The 23,130-nt window shown below is 52.1% G+C and overlaps 4 protein-coding genes across 5 annotated transcripts; 3 read left to right on the top strand and 1 right to left on the bottom strand.

Moving 5' to 3' along the window:
* Positions 1–62: 62 nt before the first annotated feature.
* On the bottom strand, positions 63–6,291 carry COQ9 (coenzyme Q9). The gene is made up of 9 exons (XM_072346527.1): positions 6,185–6,291; positions 5,671–5,842; positions 5,074–5,209; positions 4,596–4,738; positions 4,280–4,364; positions 2,993–3,097; positions 1,142–1,297; positions 755–808; positions 63–192 (listed from the first exon to the last, which is right to left on the bottom strand). Exons 1-9 carry the CDS (start codon positions 6,240–6,242, stop codon positions 157–159), a joined length of 945 nt encoding a protein of 314 aa, XP_072202628.1. The 5' UTR covers positions 6,243–6,291; the 3' UTR covers positions 63–156.
* A 101-nt stretch (positions 6,292–6,392) lies between these two features.
* On the top strand, positions 6,393–11,597 carry CIAPIN1 (cytokine induced apoptosis inhibitor 1). The gene is made up of 8 exons (XM_072346530.1): positions 6,393–6,549; positions 7,259–7,411; positions 7,955–8,031; positions 8,411–8,579; positions 8,767–8,840; positions 9,154–9,269; positions 9,793–9,862; positions 10,434–11,597. The coding sequence occupies exons 1-8, from the start codon at positions 6,393–6,395 to the stop codon at positions 10,542–10,544; spliced, it is 927 nt and encodes a 308-aa protein (XP_072202631.1). The 3' UTR covers positions 10,545–11,597.
* A 2,320-nt stretch (positions 11,598–13,917) lies between these two features.
* LOC140257307 (uncharacterized) lies at positions 13,918–17,437 on the top strand. Of its 2 annotated transcripts, XM_072346529.1 has the most exons (8): positions 13,918–14,730; positions 15,190–15,507; positions 15,682–15,900; positions 15,973–16,020; positions 16,112–16,225; positions 16,375–16,421; positions 16,634–16,785; positions 16,925–17,437. In XM_072346529.1, the coding sequence occupies exons 1-7, from the start codon at positions 14,670–14,672 to the stop codon at positions 16,754–16,756; spliced, it is 930 nt and encodes a 309-aa protein (XP_072202630.1). In that variant the 5' UTR covers positions 13,918–14,669; the 3' UTR covers positions 16,757–16,785; positions 16,925–17,437. The 2 variants fall into 2 exon arrangements, with proteins under 2 accessions (XP_072202630.1, XP_072202629.1); XM_072346528.1 differs by having other exon boundaries at positions 16,634–17,437.
* Positions 17,438–17,605: 168 nt separating this feature from the next.
* Positions 17,606–21,872, top strand: GFOD2 (Gfo/Idh/MocA-like oxidoreductase domain containing 2). Its single transcript, XM_072346519.1, has 3 exons — positions 17,606–17,763; positions 17,858–18,195; positions 20,795–21,872. Exons 2-3 carry the CDS (start codon positions 17,940–17,942, stop codon positions 21,691–21,693), a joined length of 1,155 nt encoding a protein of 384 aa, XP_072202620.1. The 5' UTR covers positions 17,606–17,763; positions 17,858–17,939; the 3' UTR covers positions 21,694–21,872.
* The last annotated feature ends 1,258 nt before the right edge of the window (positions 21,873–23,130 follow it).

The following is a 23,130-nucleotide window of genomic DNA, read 5'->3' on the forward strand; positions in this document are numbered from 1 at the left end:
CGCGCACGCCCCCTGCCGGCCCGGAGGACCCGACCCACCCACCCCGCTGCGGGAGAAGCAGAGGAGGCGCGGTAACAGTGCGGGGCTTTATTGGCGCTGCGGGGAGCGGCTCCCCATCCTCGCTCCGGTGCAGCTCCGCGCTGCGGGGCTCCGTCCTCAGCGGCGCTGGTTCAGCCCCGTCAGGTTGGTGATCTGTGGGCACAGGGAGATGGGGGCACGTCAGCAACGGGCTGAGCCGGGCAGCGGGGAGCACAGCGGGGAGCACAGCAGGGAGTGGGCAATGATGCACAAAGGCCCGGACCCCTGTCAGTGTAGAACCCCGAGCTGGACGGGACTTGTACTGATCACGGAGTGGAACCGCTGGCTCCACACAGCACCACCCAAACCCCGTGTCTGTGCTGGGAAATGCTCCCACGCTTCCACCATAACTGCAGGTGGGGGCAGAAATGCTGGAGGGCTGGTTCAGACAGTGACAATGAGGTCTAGCTTGTTGTCAGGCAGTATGGCTTTGTGTTGTTCATCGTGAGCTCATCCTGCGGCTCGGGACTTCGTTTTATGCTGTGTTACAGCTTTCTTCAGCACAGCAAAGCAATCTGGGCCCCAAGTACCCAGAAAATCATCTTTATGTGTATTTAAGCTACAAAGAACTATTTTCTTTCATGCTGTAATCCAGATTCAGGAGGGAAGACACGCTAGTGTTAAGTGTGGAAGGGAGCGTACTAATTCTGCCCTCACAGCCTTCAGCATTACTTACAGTAACTGCAGCTCCCATCAGGCCCTGTGCGAGTGCTTTGCCAGTTGACTGTACCTAGGAGACAGGAGGATCAGCTTTCCTTTACAGTTACACTCGTGGGTACCCGAACACAGAGATGCGATGCCAAGAGATACGTGTTTGCTACAGGAAGATGCTGATATAAGCCAAGCACTGCAGACAAAAGGCCACCCAAAGATAAGAAGCAAGGAAGGGATTCCCTGGGGATACGCAGTCACTCCAGTACACATAAGCAATTCCTGATGCAGCACTGCCAGCCTCCAGTACAGCAGGGCTCTTCCAGCAAGTGTGAGATGGAACAGCCAGCCTTGTGTGCACACACGTTGCTATGTGGGGGATGCTGGGCGTGCACCTGGTCCCCAGCGTTACCTGCTCAGCTGCGCTGCTCATGTTCATGGCATCGGCTATTCTGTTCTCCAGGAAACGCCACGTGTCTTCAAAGTCGGGGGACGTATCCTGCATCATCACCAGCTCTGTGGTGTTGTAGATGCCGGTGAGCACAGCCCGACGAGTGTACCAGTTAAACTGCAAGGGCACGGATTGAGACAGAGGTGAGCTGAGTGCAGGTCACAAAAGCAGCCCTGCAGAACCGCAATGGAAAACAACACGCCGTCTCCTCGCTGTTAGCAACTGGGCTGTCTCTGGTCAGAGAAGCTGCTCAGTAAACAGCCCTAGGATGACACATTCCTTCCTGACAGAATGCAGCTCCCCTCTGTGATGCAATGGGCTGCCAGCCAGCACGGACATCTGACAGCACAGCTGCTCCCGGGGCACCAGGCAGAGATTGTGAGCACTGGGTATGAAACCACAGAGCGCAATTGCCAACACCTGCTTCTGGTTGCAAGGAGGCACCTACAGCAAACATACCCAGCTGGCTGGCTGCACTGTGCAAAGGTTTATCTTTGCCTTAAAGACTGCAAGCAGGAGATGCGATGCTCAGATCCTAGATCTACTGGCTGTATTTAGAACTGAACTCCAAGTGCAGTTTGTACAAGGTACAAAAGTGTTGGAGAGGGACAAAGTGATGACAGAACTGTGTGAAGATGCACCTTTCCCAAATCCTATCACTGGAATACCAGTATTGCCTGCTCTGTCACTGGCTGCTGGCAGCAATGCTGTAGGATGTATTACAGCAATAGGTTACACAATGCAAACATGCACACAGCTAACTCCAACTCTTCAGCTTTTCCAGTTGCTCCGGATTCACTGGCAGACAAAATGGATATATGCTTTTAAAAACAGGTCTCCAGCTTCATTTGCTGCTTCCTTCATTACAGCAATTATACGGGTACCTTAAAAAAAACCACCGGCTCTTCCATTCATGATTGCAATGCAGCAGGAAAATGAAAACACTCATTTAATTTCAAAAACAGTCAAGTCGAAAGCTCTGCTGCCTGCATCGCAAGCGACCAACCGTGACAAGGTGGTGTGAGCTGTCACCGTGTGCAGCTGGATCTCCAATGAGGCTGAAACCCTCCTTGAGCAGCATCCCACAAAAGCACTTCAGTGGGGAGACTCTGAGTCCTGATGACCTTGGTGAGCCATAAAGGACCTGCAGTTCCTGATGCAATCACAGCCTTTCAGGTTTTCTTTTTTCTAGATTATTCCTTTAGTTTTTTTCTCCTGTCCTCTTAATTATTTTCCACTGCAGTAACTTCTCTTTCATACTCAGATAAAAGAAGTTTATTAAAGTAGTTTGTTAAATGGTTCATGCAGCTTTTCCCTACATCTATATGGATTAAAATAACGTATTAATTGCTTCAAGTCAGGTAATAATTTCCTTTTATTCCCTGCCAGAAAGATGAAAGCTTTAATAAGCTACTGGTATTTTTAGATAGATTCTTTAAAGTTTTCAAGTCAAATCTGTCAATGCTGCTGTTGCTGGAAGAGGCAACTGCTGCTACCTGAATTGGATCAACTTCTTGCCTCAAAGTCTCAACAACTCTGTCTGTCTTCCTCAAAAGAAGCACTGACTGATTGAAAGCAGGTCCTTTTAATTTGCACAACTCCCATTGGAAATAATACTCCTCATTAGCTTCTATGTCTTGTTGAAAACTATAGTATGGCTTCTGAAGGCTTTGATGGACTTCTGAAAGCATCTCCTTCATTCAAAAAATGGATTGTATCAAGAGAGATGCAGCTCAATGCCTGGTTCTACTCGTTGTTTTCCTGAGGCACAGACAGGCAGAAGCAGCCTGTCTGCAAGGTGTAAGGACTTACGTCTGTGGACTGGTCTCCAGCGTGGTGCCATATATCATCAATCATGCTGGTGAGGAGGTTGAGGCTCGAAGGGATGTTATGTGGGAGCAATAGGATGCTGACAGCCTGAGAAAGAAATACACAGATAGGTGGAAGAGTCAAAGAGAGGACGACACTGCATGGAAACAGACCAGTGTTTCTTTGCTGTGTTGTTTTCTTCTTGCTGCTGCTGACTTGCTTCCAGCTCCCAGTGAGACCTCCATGCTCTGCTCACTGGCACTGGCCTTTCCAAGCAGCAAGACTTGCACAGAGCATACAGCGTGGCAGCTCAGCTCATGACTCAGCCTCTACGGGAGCCCAATCTCCCTGCTCAACATGAACGCTTCTGTGTTGGCTCCCTGCGCTGCCTCTCCAGGCACAGAAATGCAGCACAAGCAGAGATGACTCACCCCTGTGCTGCGTCCCTGCGGGGAAGGAGTCAAACCTCTTGTTTCTCCAAATTTGACTTTGAACTCAAACCAGCTATGAAGGGGCAGAACAGACAGCCATAATGGCCCTCTTGAGCTCCTGCAGCCTTTGAAAATACTAACAACGCCCAGAGAGTCACAAACCACCCACGTCCTTCACCAGACAAACTATGCTAGTCTGTAACAAATAAAACATGAATCCTATCTCCTCTCTCTGCAAGGAGAGCTGGGTTCAGCCACCCAGAGGCCAGCAGTGACTCTGGACAAGAAAGGCTAAGTATGCAGTGACCTTTGCAGCCCAAGATTGGGAACTTTATTTGTTACTGTGGCTGCAATTACTTTCTGACCTGACGAAGGATAACTTGAAATTTCCATGTGAATTTTGAAGCACAGAGGCCTCCCAGCACACAGAGCAGTCCTCAGGTTGTCAAGGGTTTGTCACCTGCAATAGTTAAGCAAGCAGTTTCTTGCAACAAAGCAGTAGTTCTGCATTTACAATCATCGGATGATCCCAGTGCTGCCAGAACAATGCTACAGGGAGCCTGACACCGCAGTGACACTGTAAGTACAGCTAAGCAGACACACAAGGGTTATTCCCTGGGGATCCCAGATGGGTGGAGTGAAAAACAGAGAGGTCTGCTTTTCTGGAATGGCAAGAAATGGTTGTTCTAAGGAGACTGCCTTCCTCCAGGGGTGCTGTCCTCTTGAAGGCTGTGAATCATTTGAAACCAGTGAGGGTTTCATTTACAACCTTGACCTATTCCGGTGGAGACTGCATTGAAGGCCACAGGGTATTTAAAAGGCACACACATAAATGATAATCTTGATCTTAATTTTATACCTGTGGCCATTTCTCAATATATGGAATCACCATCCTCAGTCTGGCTTCCACAGCATCTCTCAGGAATTGATCCGTAGGCTTCTTCCTACAAAGCACAACCAAGTTAAACTCAATTATCGACTTGAGAGACCAATCGTTTTCCCACCTCAGCAACAGAGATGCAAAGTATTATGTATCCTCCCTGCCTGTAGTTCAACTCTCCATCTGGGAAGGTGGTATTGTTTGGGTAAATTACATTCTTTACTTAAAAGTATCCAGTGTGTCTGGGACAGCTGGTGCCTGCCAAGGAAGATGTCTGTTTATACCCAATACTCACTCTGCCTTGCCCTGCTGCACTTGATTTTGTTCCTCCTCCAGCAGGTCAGACAGCTTGGAGTTGCACTGAGACACAAAGTGCAGGATCAACTCACTGCCATCACTTTGAAACATCCCTGCAGCAGCAGCAGAGAGACCAAGAGTCTGCAGGGAGAAGAGGAGAAGCACAGACCAGGTCATACACTGTTAAGCAAGACCCAGCTAGGAAGTATGTTGTAGTTATTCTGCACGTGATATTATATGACTTTAAACAAAACAATACTTCATTAAGAAAGCTCTTTCTGTATCTATTTTCCTTTCTTTAGGATCACTACATCATGCCTCGGTGTAATTCTGAGTGTTACCCTGTTGGGATTCATTCCTACCCAGTACCATCTGCTGACCGGGGTGCACGGCCCAAGAGTATGTGGGGGAAGCATGCAGGCCTGGCTCTCTTTGAACTTCAGTTCCATCTGGTTCTTTGCTTCTCTCCCACATACCTTGGCTCCCTCTGCAATGGCTTCAGCCGTCCAGCCATGTTCAGGCACAAACTCCAGCGCTGCTGTGAGGATTCGATGCTGCAGCTGCTCCTCGCTCTCATAGTCCTCTGACTCCTGGCCGCCCTGGCCAGTGGAACTATGAGAAGGCATTGGTATAGTGAGGGAACATCACCACCACTCACAGCAACCTGGGCTCTGCCAGCTGCTCACTGTGTGTGGATGTGTCCCAGGGGTCTGCTCACAGCAGACATCTCACCTTCTCCTGTAAAATCCTTCCCAGAAAAGGGATTCCTAATGACCTTTCACCATTAGAGGAGAGGGCAATAAGGGAAGGCTCAATCCAGATGGTGACCTGGAGACCAACTGGCCTCAGATAACCCACTTAATTAGGAAAAAAAGAAACCCAAAAAAGCTGCTAAACTAACTCTGTTTTCTTCCATCAGGGCCTTTAGTTGTATGCACGCAGACACCACAACTGCACATTTACACAGAGATCCAGCAGTGAGGGCTGCCCCAGCTCTGTGATGGATGGTGGCACTGCAACAGCTGCTCAAGGCCAAGGCCTCATTAACTCTACAGGCAGAGAGTGGCCGATACCTGGTGTGGGGGCTCCACGCCTCCTGCTCTGGGTGGGGGTCTGCTTGTTGTGTGTCAAACTGCTGCTGGGAAGATGCTGCTGGTGGTTCCTTCCTCTGCTCCTCAGAGACTCTTCTCAGCGCAGCCGAGGCATGGAGGCCCCGCTGGGGTGCATACAGCTGCCACCTGAGTCCTGAAAGGGCAACGTGTGCTGGGGTGTGTCCCATCATCACAAACAGAACCATGATATCGTACAGAACGGATCAGGAGGGACCTTAAACATCATCCAGTCCCAGCCCCTACTCGCTCCGTTCACTCACAGGCCGCACCGCGGCTCCTCGCAGCCCCGCCGAGCCCCTGCCACACACCCCGGGAGACCCCTTAGCACCACAGCACCCCCTCGCGGCGCGGTGCCGCTGCCCTTCAGCTCACCTTGCCCCGCCCCGGTCCCGCCCCACGCACGCTCACGCTCGCGGCCCCACGCGGGCACGCGCCCTCCCCCCCTCACCCCTCCCCACGCGCCGCGCCCCCTCACCCGCGCGGCCCCGCCACAGCCGCCAGCCCGCACGCCGCAGGCTGCCTGCCGCCGCCATCTTGGAAGCGGGCAGCGGGCGGTGACGTAAGCGGCGGTGCGTGATGACGTCAGAGCGGGACGAGGGCGCCGGGCGCGTTGGTTAGAGGTGAGTGCGGGCCTCGCTCCGCCGCCGGGCCGGCCGCTGTGCGCTCCTCTCTGCCGGCAGGACATGGGGCAGTACGGCATCACCGCGGGGCAGCGTGTCGCCGTCATCTGGGACAGCTCGTCGCCGGTGGAAGCGCTGAAGCGTTTGGTGGATGCCGTGCAGGCCGCGGTGGGAGCTGACAGCCGCGTGGCCGTGGAGAACGTCAACCAGTTGTCTCAGTGTAAGGACCGGGTCGGTTTATTACTGTCTGCCTTAAAAAGGAGAAGGAGCAGCTGCTTTCTGAGCTCTCCTGTGCCATGGTTTGTAAGTCAAACAGCACCCGTGGTGCTACAGCAAAATGCAACGAGAGCAGATGGATTCCGTGCTCGTGCTTCTTAGAACTGGTGTCTGCAGCCAGTGCTGCCCGGTTTGGGGCCTCTCACCATAAGAAAGACATGGAGGTTCTGGGGTGTGTCCAGAGCAGGTCTGAGCACAGAGCTTTGGGAGCAGTGAGGGAACGGGATGGGGGTCATTTGGACAAGAGGAGCTCAGCAGAGAGCACGTGGCTCTGCAGCTCCTGAGGGGAGGATGTGGAGAGGGAAGGAGGCAGCCTCTGTCCCAGGGAGCAGTGGTAAGATGAAAGGTAACTCCCTTGAGTTGTACTGGAACAGGTTCCCGTGGAGGGGGCTGAGTCACCATCCCTGGAGGTGTTCAAGCAATGTGGATGTGTAATGCTTGGGGATGTGGTTAGTGGGCGGTATTGGCGGCAGGTAGACAGCTGCACTGGTTCATCTTAGAGGTCCTTGCTAACCGTAATGATTCCATGATTCAGTTACCACTGTTATACATAGATACAGGAGATGAGGGGAGAGGTAGAACTGATTGTTAAGCAAAGAATTATGAGTGCATATGTACATAAAACTGTACTGTCTTCATCTCTCCTTCTGCAGCGGCTCACAGGGAGTCCAGTTTCGATGTGATTCTCTCTGGCATGGTACCAGGCAGCACAGTGCAGCACAGTGCAGAGCTACTGGCAGAAATAGCTCGGATACTTAAGCCTGGGGGTCGTGTCCTCCTGAAAGAACCCGTGGTTACAGAATCAGGTGAGAGAATCTGCATCAGCCTTGTTTTCCTGGCAGCCAAGAAATTCCTGTGAGAATTAGGCTGAAATGAAAGGGACACTGGCTGACATTGAGAGATTTTCATCTCCTGAAATGCCGATGTGGATAGTAAAGGGTTTGTCTTGTTTAAGACGTGTAAAGTCTGGAGTAGATGGAGTGTCTGATTTCAGAAGACGCAGCTGTCCGGCTGGAGTTCTGGTGGACTCGGAATAAAGTGCAATTGGGACCATTCAGAGAAGGTGTCCAAGAGAAGAAGCCCACAATGAATTAGCTTTGCCAACCAGTTGTTTTGTGGTTTTGGTGTGTTTTTTTCTGGAGCTAGAACCAACTTTTCCACTATTCCAATGAACAAGCTGCTCTGCTTTGTTCCTGCTTTTACTGGAGAGGACCCATTTTAGAGCTGTGGTTTCTGTGCTTCTTTGCAGAGGTCTCTTGCTTTTCCAGGTTTCAAGTACCATGCCTGTTTTTCAGTCACCACCATTCTTGTTCTTCCCTCTTGCTATTTCCTGCTTTTGTGTCTTCCAGAAAACAACAGCAGAATCAAGACAGCAGCCAAACTCCCTGCAGCTCTGACTCTCTCTGGGCTGGTGGAGGTGAAGGAGGTATGTTTGTACTTACTGCTTTCAGAATTCTCTCCTGCTCTTACCTAAAAGTAGATGAGGACGTGATGGACAACAATCTGTTTAGCTGCACTGGTGCACTGTGAATGTTCATGGATGCTGTCTGCCACAGTCTTTTCTTACTGCAAAGGTGGTGTTATTCTGTAGGGTTGAAGATAGGAGGGGACCTGTCTTCTGTCATGCCTGGTGGTTCACACCACACTGATCAGCCCTTTGTGCTGTGCTGCAGCTGGGACTGACTCCCCCTCTGTTCTGAGGGATAAGCCAGACACAACTGATTATCTGTGTTCGCAGGAATAGTGGATGGGGCATTGAAATAAGGTGGCTCAGTGTGAGAGTAACTGAAAGTCTTGCATTCCAGCTGCAAAAGGAACCTCTGACTGCAGAGGAGGCTCAGTCAGTCCGAGAGCATTTGGGCTACCAAGGCAATGACCTTCTCATTGTTCAGATAGAAGGCAGGAAACCCAATTTTGAAGTGGGATCTTCAAGTCAACTCAAACTATCCTTTGCCAAGAAAACAAGTCCTTCAGGTAAAACATGGTTTATGCTGTATGTGGGAATTGCGCTCCTCTGAAGTGACCAGCATCCCTGTGGTAGGGAGTGCTGCATAAATACCTGTGGAGCAAGGCTTTCTAAAGTTGTTTGAACTCTGCTTGCTGGGAATAGATGGGGCAGTGGCTGGGATACCTACTGTTTCTTATTTTGTTTTGGATCCAGGAAAACCCTCTGTGGACCCAGCTACTGCTAAGCTATGGACACTGTCTGCCAATGATATGAATGACGAAGAGATGGTATCCATTTTTATTTGTGACACTTGGCTGTCATTCCTTCTTCTTTTCTACTCTAACTAGTTTCAGTCATTCCTCTTGGGAAGCTTTACAACTTAAGAGGCAGAAAAGCATCCCCAGGGCAAAATTTATCAGGTGCTGTTTGAGGTGTTTGGGTGCCCACAGGTGTGGTGAGAACTGAGGGAAAGGCATTGTGGAGAGGGAGTGCTTGCAGTGCTAGTGCTGCAGTGAGTGGTGTTTCTGTGAATGTAACAGCAATGTCATTCCCTACTAACTAGTCTGTCTGCTGTGTGTTTTCTTCCATGGTTTATTCCAGGATCTTCTGGACTCTGATGAGCTGCTGGATTCAGAGGATTTGAAAAAGCCAGATCCAGCCTCTCTCAGAGCTCCATCCTGCAAAGAAAAGGGCAAAAAGAAAGCCTGCAAGAACTGGTCAGTGTTGGGATTAGCATGTCCGTGTACCTCTTAGCTCATAGCAATGAAACCTTAGAGGTGGATGTTTTTGAAATAGGTTGTGGGAAAGCATCATTCACTTGGTTGGTGTCCTTCCCTTATCTTGGCTATTTGAATGCCAATCCAAACACAGTGAGAACTGGCTAGCTATGCCAGAACTGCTACAAACTGCCATACTGGTAGGAGCAGCAGCCTTCTCAGAGGTAGCTGCACAGTTTGTGCGGCCTTCACTCAAATCCTATTCCCAGTGCTTTTAAGGAGGAATGGTTTACGTGGCAAATTGCTTTAGAGTCACTTCCCTCTTGCTTCAGCTGGAGGAGTGTGCTTCAGTACTTGTTTTGCAAACTGGTATTGGAGAGCAAAGTGCAGAGCGTGAGAGTCCCAGGGCCAGCTGTGTTGTGTGGCCAAGTGAGGGCTGTTGCATGAGAGCAGCTTTGGAACGAGGATTATAACTCATAGCTTTTAATAAGAACGATGCAAGTGACTTCTTTGTTTTCTACAGCACATGTGGCCTGGCTGAAGAGCTGGAACAGGAGAAGAAGAGCTCGCAGCCCAAATCTGCCTGTGGAAATGTAAATAGTCGTTTTGTTTGTGTATTGCGGTTTGCAGGGTGCAGTTTGTGTCTGAGAACTGACTGCAGCAGTCCTACTGCTTAGTTTAATAGCTTACTGCTTTTCAAATACTGCCTGCTTCTGCAGAGCTTCTGGCTTTACCATCTCTCGTCTCTTAGAACAGCCCGCGTGCTCTGTACTAATTTGCTGTGTGCCGACAGTGCGAGTGCCACCTTCACGTGAGTCAGAGCAGACAGTGACCCTGTGCTTCAGTTGCTAACCAGTGTTCTCCTTGGGGAAGATCACCTTATGGGAGTACAGTTAGGGAGCTGCCAAAGGCAGGTGCCTAGGCAGAACTGCCCTTCTGCAGGGCTGGGCTGGAAACTTGGTTCCTTTGTGTGAGTGCAGTGCCCTGCACCAGCTCCATTACCTGCTAAACAAGCATGTGCCCAGAGGACGTGGAAGGGAAGTGGTTTCTGTGCTGGCATATGCTGAGGAGCGGGTCATTTCTCTAGGTGGAAAAAGCATATAACAGAAAGAGAGAACTGGGAGTTGCCATAATGACAGGAAGTGTTTTTCTGTCTCTTTGCAGTGCTACCTGGGGGATGCATTCCGCTGTGCCAGTTGCCCTTACCTGGGGATGCCTGCCTTCAAGCCTGGAGAGAAGATCCTGCTGAAAGAGAACCAGCTGCATGATGCCTAAGAAAGTCATCTCTGAATATCCTGAAAGGGACCTCCCTGCTTTGCCATCAGCCTGAGATGCAGAGGTTCTTCTTACAGTTCTCCTCATCCGCTCAAATTCCTGCTCTCCAGACAATACTCCTTATGGGGAGGGACGCTGTGGGGTGGGGAGTGACACTGCTGTGAGATCATCACATGTAATCAACTTTGGGCTAAGTGATAATCTGTGGTGGCCAGTGGTCTTGTATGTATTAGACTTCTTAATGCTAAGCCTTGTAGCTGCCTTCACTCAATACTGAGACGCTGGCCGTCCCAGCATGTCCCACCAGCAGAGGGAAGCAGAATGGTGTCAGATTGACCTTGTGTGCGGTGGCAGGAGCCTCACCAGTGCTTCCCCAAGCCCACATTGCTCCTTACCCTTATTACTGTGTGTTAACAGCTGTGGCTCAGCCCTCAGGGTGATGTTGGGCTCTTTCTATTTTGGAAGTCTGAACCTGAAATTCTTTGCCAGGTGAAGGTGACTCAGCAGCTCCTGTTGCAGGTCAGGAGCAGCTAGTGCTCTTTGCTGTGTACTCCTTGGAAATTCATCAGGCTGTCAGAGTTTACCAAGTGTTTTGGGGCTGTCACCCCCCTCCATCACCTGTTTTGAATTACAAAGATTCATTCCCACTGAGGTAGATAACTGCCGCCCTTAAGGCAGGGAGAAAATTAACCTTGTCCTCCCCCATCTCTGACCAACAAAAACACGAGGGCAGTCTGAGACCGACGCCTCTCTTGCTGGTTATCAAGTGAGTTACCCGCAGTGTCCAATACAGTAGAGCATAGCAATAACTTAATTTCTGGTTGATACTATTTATTTGCGTTCTTAATGCTACTGAAGCATCCTCACAGGTGCAGGATGAGGGAGCTGCTGGTGCTCTGTGCCAGGGAAGGAGAGGAGGAAAACACGACTTGCTCTATAGGTCAGGACTTCTTGTTGTTTCCTCACGTAGGGGTCTGGGATGAAAAGCTGTTCTGTTCTTAAAATAAACATGACCAATAATCAAGTATTTGTGTTAGAACTGGTACTGGTGGCATTTTAAACATGTGTCTCTCCTTTTACTTGGTTTCTGCTTGGGGCCCTTAGAGACTTCTGGAGCCATTTCAGCATTAGCTTGCTTTGTGCGTCTTGACTCCTTGAGGTGTGCAAAGCCTGTGTAGATGAAAGGGCAGATGCTGCTGTGCACTCTGTTGTACTCAGCTTACCTGGGAGCCAGGTTGGTGGAGTGACCTCCAGCATCCCTTCTTGCCTTCCTCCTGAGTCCCTGGTTCTTGCTGAGCAACTCCCAGGGAGCCTCAAATCCTGTGATAAACTTCCCGTCCAGCAAAATCGAGAGTGCTCTCATCTTGCAAGCAAAAGCAATAGGTCAAAACTAACCACCTTTAGGGATTCTATTGCTTGTTTTCAGCCTCACTGACAGTGGAAGGTGAGATCTTGCTGCGGACAGGAGAAATGTGGCTCTAAGTGACAAAGCTGGTATGAATCACGGGCAACATTGTTGTAAGAGATGGGCCCCCTCAGCTGTCTCCTGCAGCAGTGGGAGCAGAACATGCCTTCCAAACAGGGAGCTGAGTTTTTCAATGATAAAGTGAGCTCTGCTTTCCTTTCAGGGGCAAATAAGATAAGAGAGGGTGGTGGAGGCTTTTGTTTCACCATGATTCACAGCGCTGGAATTTAAACAAGCTGGAAACACTTTCAGATACTGCAGAGTTCAGTTAATGATGGTTAAGACTGTATAATCTTGTTCACTTCAGACAGCGTTGCTGTCTGAGAGGCCCTCAAACGGGGACAGACTCTGGCAGTGGGATATCTGGTGGGACTCTACTGCCATCGTGCTGGCTTTGAGCATATTTGTCCTTTTAGTCCCCTTTGAAAACCTGAAGGTTTTTAAGAAGAAGGTGGATGTTTCATTGAGGATGTGGATAGTGGCCATGGTGGGGATAGGTTGGTGCTTGGATGATCTTAGTGGTCTTTTCCAGCCTCGATTCTAGGATCCTCTGCAGGTGGGTGGGATGCTCTGCCCATAGATTAAAAACCCCATTGAGCTGATGGACAGAAGACAGCTGCCAAGCCGTATGAAGTAAGCCCTGGGATTCACTGCCTGTCTTCATTCGTTCCAGTTATGCTTATAACTACAGGGAGAAGGCCCAGTGCGTGTGCCTGGATGCCTCTCTCCAGCCTGACTTGCTGTGGTTTCCAGTCTCCAGCCACACCTGATGATTTTTGCTGGCTTCTCTGCTGCCTCCCTCCAGTGGCCGTGCTCTGGCTCTCCTGCTCCAGGTCCTGGTGCACTGCAAAGCCCAGCACCATCGGCTGCTCCTGCCAGCATCACTGGGGCTGGTGGTGGGCACTGCTGTCCTGGGGACGTGGAAATGGTCTGTCTTGCTGAGGCTGCCCTCTGTGCATCTCAGGGTTCTGTGCCCCATTTCCAGGGCATCAGATGTGCAGGTGTTCAGGTAACACTTCCTTCACAGAGTATGGTCCCTCCATCTTTATGTTCTTCCCCAAACTCTCTCCTGCTTTCCTTCCTTTTTGCATGCCAACCACACATACCTCAGGAGCAATCCTGCTTCTTGGTTTGCTTTGCTGTTCAGTATTTCCCTTTGCCCTGCCCAGGGTTCTGCTGATCCGCTCCCTGCTCCATCCCATATGGGTTCCCATTGCCATTCCCACTCTTGGACATGGAGTGAGATCCCTTTCTCAGCGTGCAGGGAGCAGGGCACTGTGTTTATTATCACCCCATGTAGGCACTGATGCCTGTGATGTGTCCAGTCTGATGACATCTTTCTGAGAACTTGAAATTCTGAGGCTCGGTTCCGGATTTTAAACTCCTCAATCTACAAAGGCAGATCCCCACATTTCCTGCTTGCTCTTGCCAAAGCCCTTGAGATTTCAAGAGATTATCTCAGCCAGTTCCTCATGTTGTCATGGTAAGTGACTCCACATCTGGCTTGCTTCTTTATTGGGGTTTTCCCTGGTTCTGGCTTGCTCCTGTGTGCCCCTTTTGTGCCCGACCCCACCACACTCAGGTGTGAGATAGAGGCACACCTGAACACCTCTGCTTCCCCCAGGTCACATCGTTGCGGTTCTTCCTCCTGGTGAAGCAACAGGCTGAGCCTCCTCTGCCTTCCTCTGGTGTTTGATGCAGTTGCACAAGCAGGGAACCTTCTGCGGTCCTCCTCAGTTTTAACTCCCAGGGTACTAAGATGTCATTGCAGGACCTGTTATTTTGCAATGAGAAGGGTGAGCGGATGGGTCAGATCTGAAGGGTTACAACACATGGGGTTCCATCAGGCTGGTGACCGCTCACTGGTGTGGGGCTCCACAGGGCTCCATTTTAGGGCCAGTTCTCTTTTTGTGTATTTAAAGTCACCTCAACCTGCTGCCAATGCTCCTAATGCAGGGCACTATGGGCCTTCTTGGCAGCTGGGGCACACTGCTTGCTTGTGGCCAACTCGGTGCCCAGCAGGACAACTTGTTGCTTGTGTCAGCTTGATGGATGCGGTGTTGGGACAATATTCAGTGTCTTACAGAAGAAAGATGAGAAGGGACAGGTAGTTCTGGCAAGACTACCTGATATAGGATGCTGATGTGAAACTAAATGGCAGCAAATGGCACTTGGGAGGAGGGTAAGAGGGAGCAGAGTGAGCACTGCTCCCACAGGGCCATGTCTGATGGCAGCACGTTAACAAAGACCATGGCCAGCTGGAGCAGCACTTCCTCTGCTGGATCTGTCCCCTGCTCAGAAAGGGCTCTGGGTGAGGGGAATGGGGAAGTCCTTCCTCCGGTGCCCATGGGGTGTGCACTTCACCGGTGCATCTGTGCGAGGGACTGGGAGCAGTGGGGTGGAACCAGCAGCACATGTGGTGGGCTGTGGTGTGACTGTGTCAGAGCCCTGGGCTGAGACAAGATCAAAGATGTTATCAAGCAACGGAGCCAGGGGATAAAACTGGGTTGAAGCTCACTTCAGGAACCCAAGCAGAGGGTGAGCTGCAGCGTGAAACAGGAACTGCCTGCACTGGTGCTGGGAGGATGCAGCCTCCACCCCTTCACTGCACGTGATTTGGATGCTGGAGGTCTTCTGGAGCAGTGGCCAAGGAAGGAGCCATGAGCATCCCGGTGCTGAAGGGCATCCTTTCCCTGCTGCTCCTTGCATGGCCATCCACTGGTAAGTGCAAGTGCTGTGCCCTCATCCTGCCTGGGGAGGCGGGGGGGTAGAGTGGGGCACTGCTGCTGCCTGGGGACCTGTGGGCAGCTGGGTGCATCTGCTCTCAGCTCTGTTGGGAGTGTGGAAGGATCGCAGCGCTGCAGCACCGGCCCTTCCAAGGCTGCCTGCAGGGCACTTGCTGTCTCTTTGAGCTCTTCCATCTATGCAGCTATAACGCACCTGCAGGAGGTTTGGGACAAAGCTGCCTCTGCTTTTCTGCCTGCCCTGTGCTCCTCCTGCAGCTTTTAACTCCCTGTAGGCACCAGTACCTTCACCACTGCCTGTGCCCAGCCACCGGGACATCAAACAGGCTGGGGCAGGAGTAAGCCTGCTGCCTGGGGCTGCCATCCTCAGTGCTCCGCAAGGAGGATGTGGGTGTTTCACGGCACAAACACAACCTCCGTGCTTCTTTTTCTGCAGAACTGCCTCACCAGTCTCAGCACGGCATCGATGTGTCCATAGGGTCAAATCTCACCCTCCACTGTATGCCAGACAGCCCTGACACGGAGCTGGTGTGGTGTAGCACCCTGAACAAAAAGAAGGAGGGGAAGATGGTAGAGGAAGACACGGAGACTCATCTACAAGAGAAAAATGGTTCTTACAACCTCACCTTTACGAGCATAAATGAAAAGCATGCTGGAAACTACACATGCAATATGAAGATCCCATACTGCGTGGATGTTAGAAGAAAGAACTGCCCATGCAAAAGCTGCAAGGCTACTTATACCTATGGAAGGGGTGAGCCAGAGATGGGCTGTGTGAGGTGGGTGGGATGTGACTGCAGCTCAGAGGCTCATGAGTGGCAGCTGCTGGAGGGGGGCACAGTTATTTCATGTCTGTTTTGTGGGCAGTGCGTGCTGGGGGGATAAATCTGCTGCAAGGTGCAGCCACGTGCTGGTTTGTTTCCTGCAGGGTTTCGTAGCCAGCCAAAAACCTCAGCCATCGTGCTGTGTAGGTTCATGGTCCAGCCAGAGAATGAGACCATGCTCGTGAGGTGGTGGACATTTCCAGAGCTTCATGGTTACCCCTCTGGGTACTGCAAGAATGCAGCCAGCGCAGAGGCCACCATGTGTAATGTGTCAAGCAGCAGCTTCACAGGCACTGAAAATGCCAGCCAAGGGATGGCTCCCAGTAAGTGACACTGCTTCTCCCTGTGGGTGCCACTGCCTCTGTCTGGGTGCTCACACCTGTCCCTGCTTCCAGGCCCTGACCCTGAGATGTCTCCAACCCGTGAGCCTCAGATGCATAAAGGTGAGCAACCACGGCTCCAGGACGGAGCTGGAGCCCAAACCTGGAGCCTGCTGTGGGGACAGCAGCTCACACACGTTCCTTTGCTCCTCAGATCTCATAGCCATCGCCTACACGTACGGCATCCCCAGCTTAGTGGTCGTGACTCTTCTCTTCCTGCTCTGTATTTTGGTGTGCCTGTGCAGAAGAAAACAAAGGAATGCTAAAGGTAAGGCTGAGCCTGGGCTGTGCTGCTGTGGGAGCTGGGGAGCATCTTCTCTATGGGCTTCTTGGGTGAAAGAAGCAGTGGGAAACCCCTGTCCGTGCAGGTGTTTTCTGCATTAAACGTAACTGCACTCAATGTTATCTTTTCTTTAGGAACTCCTGAAAGCAAGCACGCAGCAGAGGTGAATCAGCTCAGCACGGTAAGGCAGCCAGAGCTTTTCATGTGCCGTGTCCCCCCCTCCAACAAAAAGCACACTGGCAAAGTGAATGCCAACTGAAAGGGCACTGGAGCTTCAGAAACCTCTGTGCCAAGCCAGGCCCTCCTGCACAGTGGGAAATAACTCGTGTCAGTCCCTGGGCAGTGCAGAACAGAGAAGCCAAAGGCTCCGCTCACCTTTGTCTTCCTCTGCAGCCTCCCCCGGCATCTCAGGCCGAAGATGTGACGTATGCAAAGCTGATCTTTGACAAGGCAGGTTCGGTACCTGCAGCCTCGGAGGTGGTGTACACGGAAATAAAGCCGCTGCAAAAGAGCTGAGGGTGGCCACGCTGCTCTGCAAAGGGAAGGTCTGTCAGTGAGATGGGAGGGATGAGCAGCTTGCGACGTGGCTGCCACAGCCTTGAAAAGCTCTCGTCAGGTGCATCGGGTGATGGATGTGCTGGCAGAGCCCTGCAGCGGCCATCTTGATTTCCTCACTGCGTCCAGATGCAGCACCTGCTCTGCTGGGTTTGGCTCTGCTCTGATCCACACGCTTGAACCATGACAAGCAAGGATACAAAGCCATGTTTGCTTTGGAGGGGTCCAGCATAGGTACAGCCAGAGTCCACCAGTGACTGGCCAGCAGCCTGATGGAAGCCCATCTGCCCTCTGAGCCCAGCATGGAGCCGGCTGCTCACCCACCTCGTTGTACTTCTTGCCAGCTCTGTGCTGGGTGTTTGCTCTGGAAGGAACCAGCGCCCAAAGGGTTAACAGCACCCAGCTTCAGCCCGTGCACCCGATGGCCTTGTACGAGGAAATCAAGTTAGTCCAACAGCACCCATATGATATATCTATGTATCTATTCTCTCTTCCTTTTGCCTTAGTAAAGGGTTTCTACCTCAACCCACGAGTTCTGCTTTCCTCGCTGTTTGTTGGTGTCCCCGCACACAGCGGGTTGGAGCTGGGTCAGTGTTATGGGCCTTTTCGACCCCGGCCGTTCTGGGGTATGAGAGCAGGCAGCCACGCGTGGCCCTTTAAGAACAGGGGCTGCCCTCCGATTGGCTGTCGGCTCCGTCCGTCTGCAGAAATCCCGCCTCTTTTCCTTGATCCGCCTCGTGATTGGCCACGCCTTCCCCAGACTCGGAAGCCTCTTCGGGCGCCGCCATTTGCTGAGGCTGCGGCCACGGGCACGCGCGGTCCAAACAAGCGGAGCGCCCTTCCGCGTCTGCGCTTGCGCGGGGTCGGCCGCGCCGGGAGCGAGCGGCCGCCGCCGCGGGAGCGCGCCCGGCCCCGAGATGCGCTGGGCGGAGGCGGAGCGGGCGGGGAGCTCCGCGCCCCCGCGGCGGGTAAGGGGGGATGGAGGGGACCGCGGGATGGAGGCAGCGCGTTCCTCGCTGTGCCCGCGGCCGGCGCTGACCCGTGTCGCTTTCCATCCCGCAGGGGCCGCGGATGAGGCAGAGGGCAGAGCAGCCGAGCGTTCCCTCGCAGGCCCGCGGCGCCCCCCGGCCCTGAGCCCGGCAGGATGAAGCTGCCCGGCGTGGGGGTGTTCGGGGCCGGCAGCACCGCCCGCCTCCTCATCCCTTTACTGCGAGCCGAGGGCTTCAACGTGGAGGCTCTGTGGGGAAAGACGGAAGAAGAAGCGAAGCAGCTGGCCCAGGAAATGAGCATCGCCTTCTACACCAGCCGCACCGACGATGTCCTGCTGCACCAGGACGTGGATCTGGTCTGCATCCATATCCCCCCGCCGCTCACTCGGCAGATCGCAGTGAAGGCTTTAGGTACCTTTTCTCGTCTTTAGGCTTAGACCAGAAATCCGGGCTTTATTGCTCTTACGGCGCGTTTTAGCGAGATAATTGTAGCTCGGGTGGTTGCCCCAATGCTGCTTCAGAGTGCAGAGGTGTTAACTTAGGGTTTGGGTGTATTTGTTTCTGTACAAAGCACTGCTGCTCTTTGAGTCATACCCCAGAATGGCCTGGCTTCAAAAGCACCTCCAAGATCACCCAGCTCCAACCCCTGCTGTGTGCAGGTCACCAACCAGCAGCCCAGGCTGCCCAGAGCCACATCCATCCTGGCCTTGAATGCCTGCAGGGATGGGGCATCCACAGCCTCCTTGGGCAACCTGTTCAGTGCGTCACCACCCTCTGTGTGAAAAACTCCCTCCTAATCCCCAACCTAAACCTCCCCTGGCTCACTTTAAAGCCATTCCCCCTTGTCCTATCACTGCCCACCCAATCTGCGATTGAAATAGGGAAGGCTGATTTGCTCTATCACTTTGCACGCCCTCAGGCAGTGTTGGGTAGCTGCTGGCTGTGATTCAGTGCACTGGGGGAGCACGAAATGAGGATGGGCAGATGGTGAGTGTGTTTTCTCTGAGCGTTCAGATCAACACAGTGGTGTTTGTCATGAGGAGAGGCTTGGCTGCCAATGGTTGATGATAATAGATTGGTGTTTTAGTAGCTTCCAGGCTGTGCTATTTGTTTGCATAAGTTAATTACTGACAGGCGTTTGTAAACAAGCCTAGGTACGGCCCTGGTGTGGTAGGGGTAAAGGAGTAAGCCTGGACTGATTTTGTGCACCAGATCAAAGCCCAGAGCGTTATTCGAATGAAGATGAGAGTAATCTTATGGTTTATCTCCATAACAGGTAAAGCGAGAAGCTCTGCTAAAATCTGTGCTTCTTTTGATCTCAGAGGAACTCAAATGGCAGCTTTGTGGTGGATGTCCCCCAGCTGAAATGCATGCACCTCAATGCGAGGTGAGCCTGGGGCCGAGTTCAGGCTGAGGGGACGGTGGTGTGTGATGTGAGGCTCAGCAGGCAGAGCAGCAGAATCTCTCCAGGATGGGTAATGCTTCACATAGGGAGCCCAGTGTGCAGCCCAGCCTCCTGCTGCTTCCTGGGGTGGCTGCAGTGGAACTTTGCACTTGCCTCTCTTGATTTACATTGCTTAAGGAACCTTCCGAAGGAGGTTAATTGGCCTCCTGGTTTTGTGGAGTCCCTGCAGATTGTAGAGTGGATATGTTAACCATGGAGGAAGGAGGCAGAAAGGGCTCTTATCACTGCTCTGTCCTGGGACAAACACACGTTTCCTGTTCTTGAAACAGGCTAAACAAGCGTGCTGTGCTCTTTGCATGTTGTGCTTCCCATCTCTGTGACCAGCAGCACAGAGGTCGTTCCAAACCGCATGCAAACAAGACGTGACACGAAGGAATGTGTTTTGGAATGAGCTTCCATTTGTTGAGAGGCTGCTAACCAACAGCTGCTTGTTTGTGAAGGCTCCTCGGATGCTCCCAGTGTCGTACAATGGGCACAGCAATGCTCTGCTGCTCCAGCAGTGGTTTCCTTGGACATCTGGGTGCAGCCTTGGGTGCGTTACTGAGGGAAATCGAGGCTGGGGTTTCCATCTGATGGCACGGGTGTATGTACAGAAGGTGTACAGGTGTACACGGGTGTATGTACAGAAGGTGTACAGGTGTACACGGGTGTATTTACAGAAGGTAGATGGCTGTAGTGGTTGGAGTCAACGTTATAACTTGTGCTAAGAGGAATAAAGCCGGGGTGTGGGTTTCATTAGACCAGCCTGATGCTGGATTAAGGACAAATATAAGAGAGGTCTCAGGGAGTACCTGACAACTCTCTGTTGTCTCAGAAGGGCCTCAGTGGGCTGCAGTGAGGGGTTTGCTCTGAGCTGTGTGTGGGGAAGATGCTGAGGGCTGTGGTAGGATGGCTGCCATGATGGCTGTGTGGGGCACCTTGTGTGTGCCTCCAGCTCCCCACCCCTTCCCAGTACGCCTGTTGGAAGGGACCAGGTGTTGTTTTAATCCTAGCTCAGGCTGCCCAGAGCTCCATCCAAGCTGGCCTTGAATGCCTCCAGCGATGGGGAACCCACAGCTCTCTGGGCAGCCTGTTCCAGTGCGTCACCACCCTCTGAGTTACAGCTTCTTTCCTACCACTTAACCTAGACCTCCCTTCTGTTAAGTTTTGTGTTCCTTCAATTTCTATGAGCCCATTAATAAATTCATCGTGATGGTAAAACACAAAATCAAACCTCCCCTCCGCTCATTTATCTCCGTGATGATTTTCGTCCTCTGGCTGCACAGCCATTCACATGATTTTATGGCTGCGGCACTTAAACGGCATAAAGAGCTGTCGGAGTTCATCTGCCATGGTGTAAAAATCCTCTCTCTGTATCTGGAGCTCTGTGGGTGTTTGTCAGCTCTGCAACGAAAGCATCTTGGAAGCACTCGGAGTCTTAGCGTTCCTATTTGAGTTCCCTTTGCTTTTGAAAGCCTACAAACTGCAGCTTCCTGGCAACTCTGGGGGCTCGTCAGTGTTTCTTGCTCGCGTGTGCTATGCCGTTTCTTGGCCTTTGTGTTGCAGGAATAGGGAAGAACGTGATCTGTGAGAAAGCTGCTACTTCCGTGGACGCCTTCAGGATGGTCACAGCCGCCAGGTATTACCCCAAGCTGATGAGCATCGTCGGCAACGTCCTCCGTTTCTTGCCTGCCTTTGTGAAGATGAAGCAGCTGATAGAGGAGCACTACGTGGGCAACGTGATGATCTGCGACGTGCGGGTCTACGGGGGGAGCCTGCTCAGCCACAAGTACAGCTGGATCTGCGACGAGCTGATGGGGGGAGGCGGTTTGCACACCATGGGCACATACATCATCGACCTGCTGAGCCACCTCGTCGGCAGGAGGGCGCAGAAGGTCCACGGCCTGCTCAAGACATTTGTGAAGCAGAACACGGACATAAGCGGGATCCGGCACGTCACCAGCGACGACTTCTGCTTTTTCCAGATGCTGATGAGCGAAGGTGTGTGTTGCACTGTGACTCTCAACTTCAACATGCCCGGATCGTTCGTGCATGAGGTGATGGTGGTGGGGTCCAGCGGCCGCCTCGTAGCGCGCGGCACGGACTTGTATGGGCAGAAGAACACGGCCCTGCAAGAAGAGCTGCTGCTTAGCGACTCTCTGACTGTCAGCAAAGGCCTTTTGGACAAGGGCTTTAAAGACATCCCGCTGCTCTACCTGAAGGGAATGGTGTACATGGTGCAAGCGCTGCGGCAGTCTTTCCAAGAGCAGGAAGATCGCCGGACATGGGATCACCAGCCCGTCTCCATGGCTGCTTCCTTTGAGGATGGCTTGTACATGCAGAGCGTAGTGGAGGCCATTAAGAAATCCAGCAGGTCGGGGGAGTGGGAGGCTGTGGAGGTCATGACAGAGGAACCAGATGCCAACCAAAACCTGTGCGAGGCGCTGCAAAGGAATAACCTATGAGCATCTCTGCTTTGGGCAGATGGGACATTGAATGCTTCCAGCTGCAGCTCTAAAAATCCTCTCGAGTTTTTAAGATTCCTATTTAATAATCGGAGTTTCTTGTTGTTGGTTTGTTGTTTGTTTTTTAAAGCCTGTAAAATAACGCCACACTCAGATGGAAACAGGTTTGATTTAAGACGTTCCGGTTTTGCAGGTGTTTATTTCTTGTCTTGGAGTCTTAGGAAAACTTGAATTGCCATTTGCACTCATAGTGAAGTGTGGGGTCTGTGCCACTGCATGGCTTGGAGAGGGACCGCGGCCCCTCTTGTTTTAACAGTCCTAAAGTGAGAGTGAGGAGAGAGGGATGACGGAGCATCTGTTGCTCAGGCGCCTTTGCCTCCTCTCTTGGAGTCTGATTTAGTTTTACTCCTCGGTGATACTTTATTAAAGGGTTTGTGGACGTGACGCACCTCTGAACTGCCATAGGACAAAGACCAGAAGGAACAGGATCCAGTCTGTAGAACAAGGATCTGCCGTTGGCTTTCTGCGTACAGCAGACGTCTTTCCAAGTCATTTAAACCAGTATGTTATTTAAAGGTGCTGTGAGACCCACAGCGACGGTGGTGGGGAAATCTGTGACGCTTTGTGCTTATCTCCCCATACCTGCAGACGTTGTTCCTTCTCGTGACCCCGACTGCGTCCAGCAGCCCTTCTGCATAAGCTCCATGTCCAGTTGTGTTTACTGCCTGGCAGCACCAGGGCTGTGCCTGCAGGGCCACCTCCTCGCTTCTCTGACTTCCTGAACTCCTCCCAGGCAGATGAAGCTCAGGATGTCGCTGCCGACGAAGCTGTAAAACCTTAACCTTCCACGTGTGTGATGGTGGAGGTAAGGAGGTCTTGCCTACCTCTCGCAGCTCTCCTGTGTGCTGGCTGGGAAGCTGTCACACTACACACGCTGATGGCTGTAGAGTCTGCCTTGAACCTCAAACACTGGAGATCAGCCCTGTGGTCCTGCCTGCCCTCCTGCAGCTCGTGGTTTGTTGGTAGTCTGTTCACATAGGGAAGGCTTTCTCCCTGGGGCAGGTACGTGGAAGGGACAGTACAATTTTACTACGTTTGTCTACTTGAAAGCTTTTTTTAATGCATTTCCCACTAAAACGGTAACCCCGTGTATTTATGTATGTTAACATGCAAAGCGCTGTTCCTGAAAACTATCTGACTTGTTTTCTACCGAAATAAATAAAAGTATCTGGGTTGTTAAGGGCGTTCTTCATGCAGCTGGGTGCCTGTGTGTGATGCGGCTGAGCCCAAACCTCCATCCACGGGGCTGAACAGCGCTGGGGCCTGGTGTGACCAAGTAGGAGATGGATCTTGTGACGGGACTTGCTTTCCCCCTTGGTGAGAAGAGGCTGGCGGCTCCCTTTGCTTACAGAGCTATCCCCACCCCTTTGCTTTTTC

This window comes from Excalfactoria chinensis, chromosome 11 (assembly GCF_039878825.1).
Source record: "Excalfactoria chinensis isolate bCotChi1 chromosome 11, bCotChi1.hap2, whole genome shotgun sequence".
NCBI classification, from domain to species: domain Eukaryota; kingdom Metazoa; phylum Chordata; class Aves; order Galliformes; family Phasianidae; genus Excalfactoria; species Excalfactoria chinensis.

Coding starts and splice junctions, on each gene's coding strand:
- CIAPIN1 (XM_072346530.1), top strand. CDS start 6,393: ATGGGGCAGTACGGCATCACCGCGGGGCAGCGTGTCGCCGTCATCTGG. Junction 8,580..8,766: donor CAAGAAAACAAGTCCTTCAG/GTAAAACATGGT, acceptor TTTTGGATCCAG/GAAAACCCTCTGTGGACCCA. Junction 9,270..9,792: donor AAGAAAGCCTGCAAGAACTG/GTCAGTGTTGGG, acceptor TGTTTTCTACAG/CACATGTGGCCTGGCTGAAG.
- LOC140257307 (XM_072346528.1), top strand. CDS start 14,670: ATGAGCATCCCGGTGCTGAAGGGCATCCTTTCCCTGCTGCTCCTTGCA. Junction 14,731..15,189: donor CCTTGCATGGCCATCCACTG/GTAAGTGCAAGT, acceptor CTTTTTCTGCAG/AACTGCCTCACCAGTCTCAG. Junction 15,508..15,681: donor TACTTATACCTATGGAAGGG/GTGAGCCAGAGA, acceptor TGTTTCCTGCAG/GGTTTCGTAGCCAGCCAAAA.
- GFOD2 (XM_072346519.1), top strand. CDS start 17,940: ATGAAGCTGCCCGGCGTGGGGGTGTTCGGGGCCGGCAGCACCGCCCGC. Junction 18,196..20,794: donor GATCGCAGTGAAGGCTTTAG/GTACCTTTTCTC, acceptor TTTGTGTTGCAG/GAATAGGGAAGAACGTGATC.
- COQ9 (XM_072346527.1), bottom strand. CDS start 6,242: ATGGCGGCGGCAGGCAGCCTGCGGCGTGCGGGCTGGCGGCTGTGGCGG. Junction 5,843..6,184: donor GCTGTGGCGGGGCCGCGCGG/GTGAGGGGGCGC, acceptor TTGCCCTTTCAG/GACTCAGGTGGCAGCTGTAT. Junction 5,210..5,670: donor GCGTGGAGCCCCCACACCAG/GTATCGGCCACT, acceptor GCCTTCTCATAG/TTCCACTGGCCAGGGCGGCC.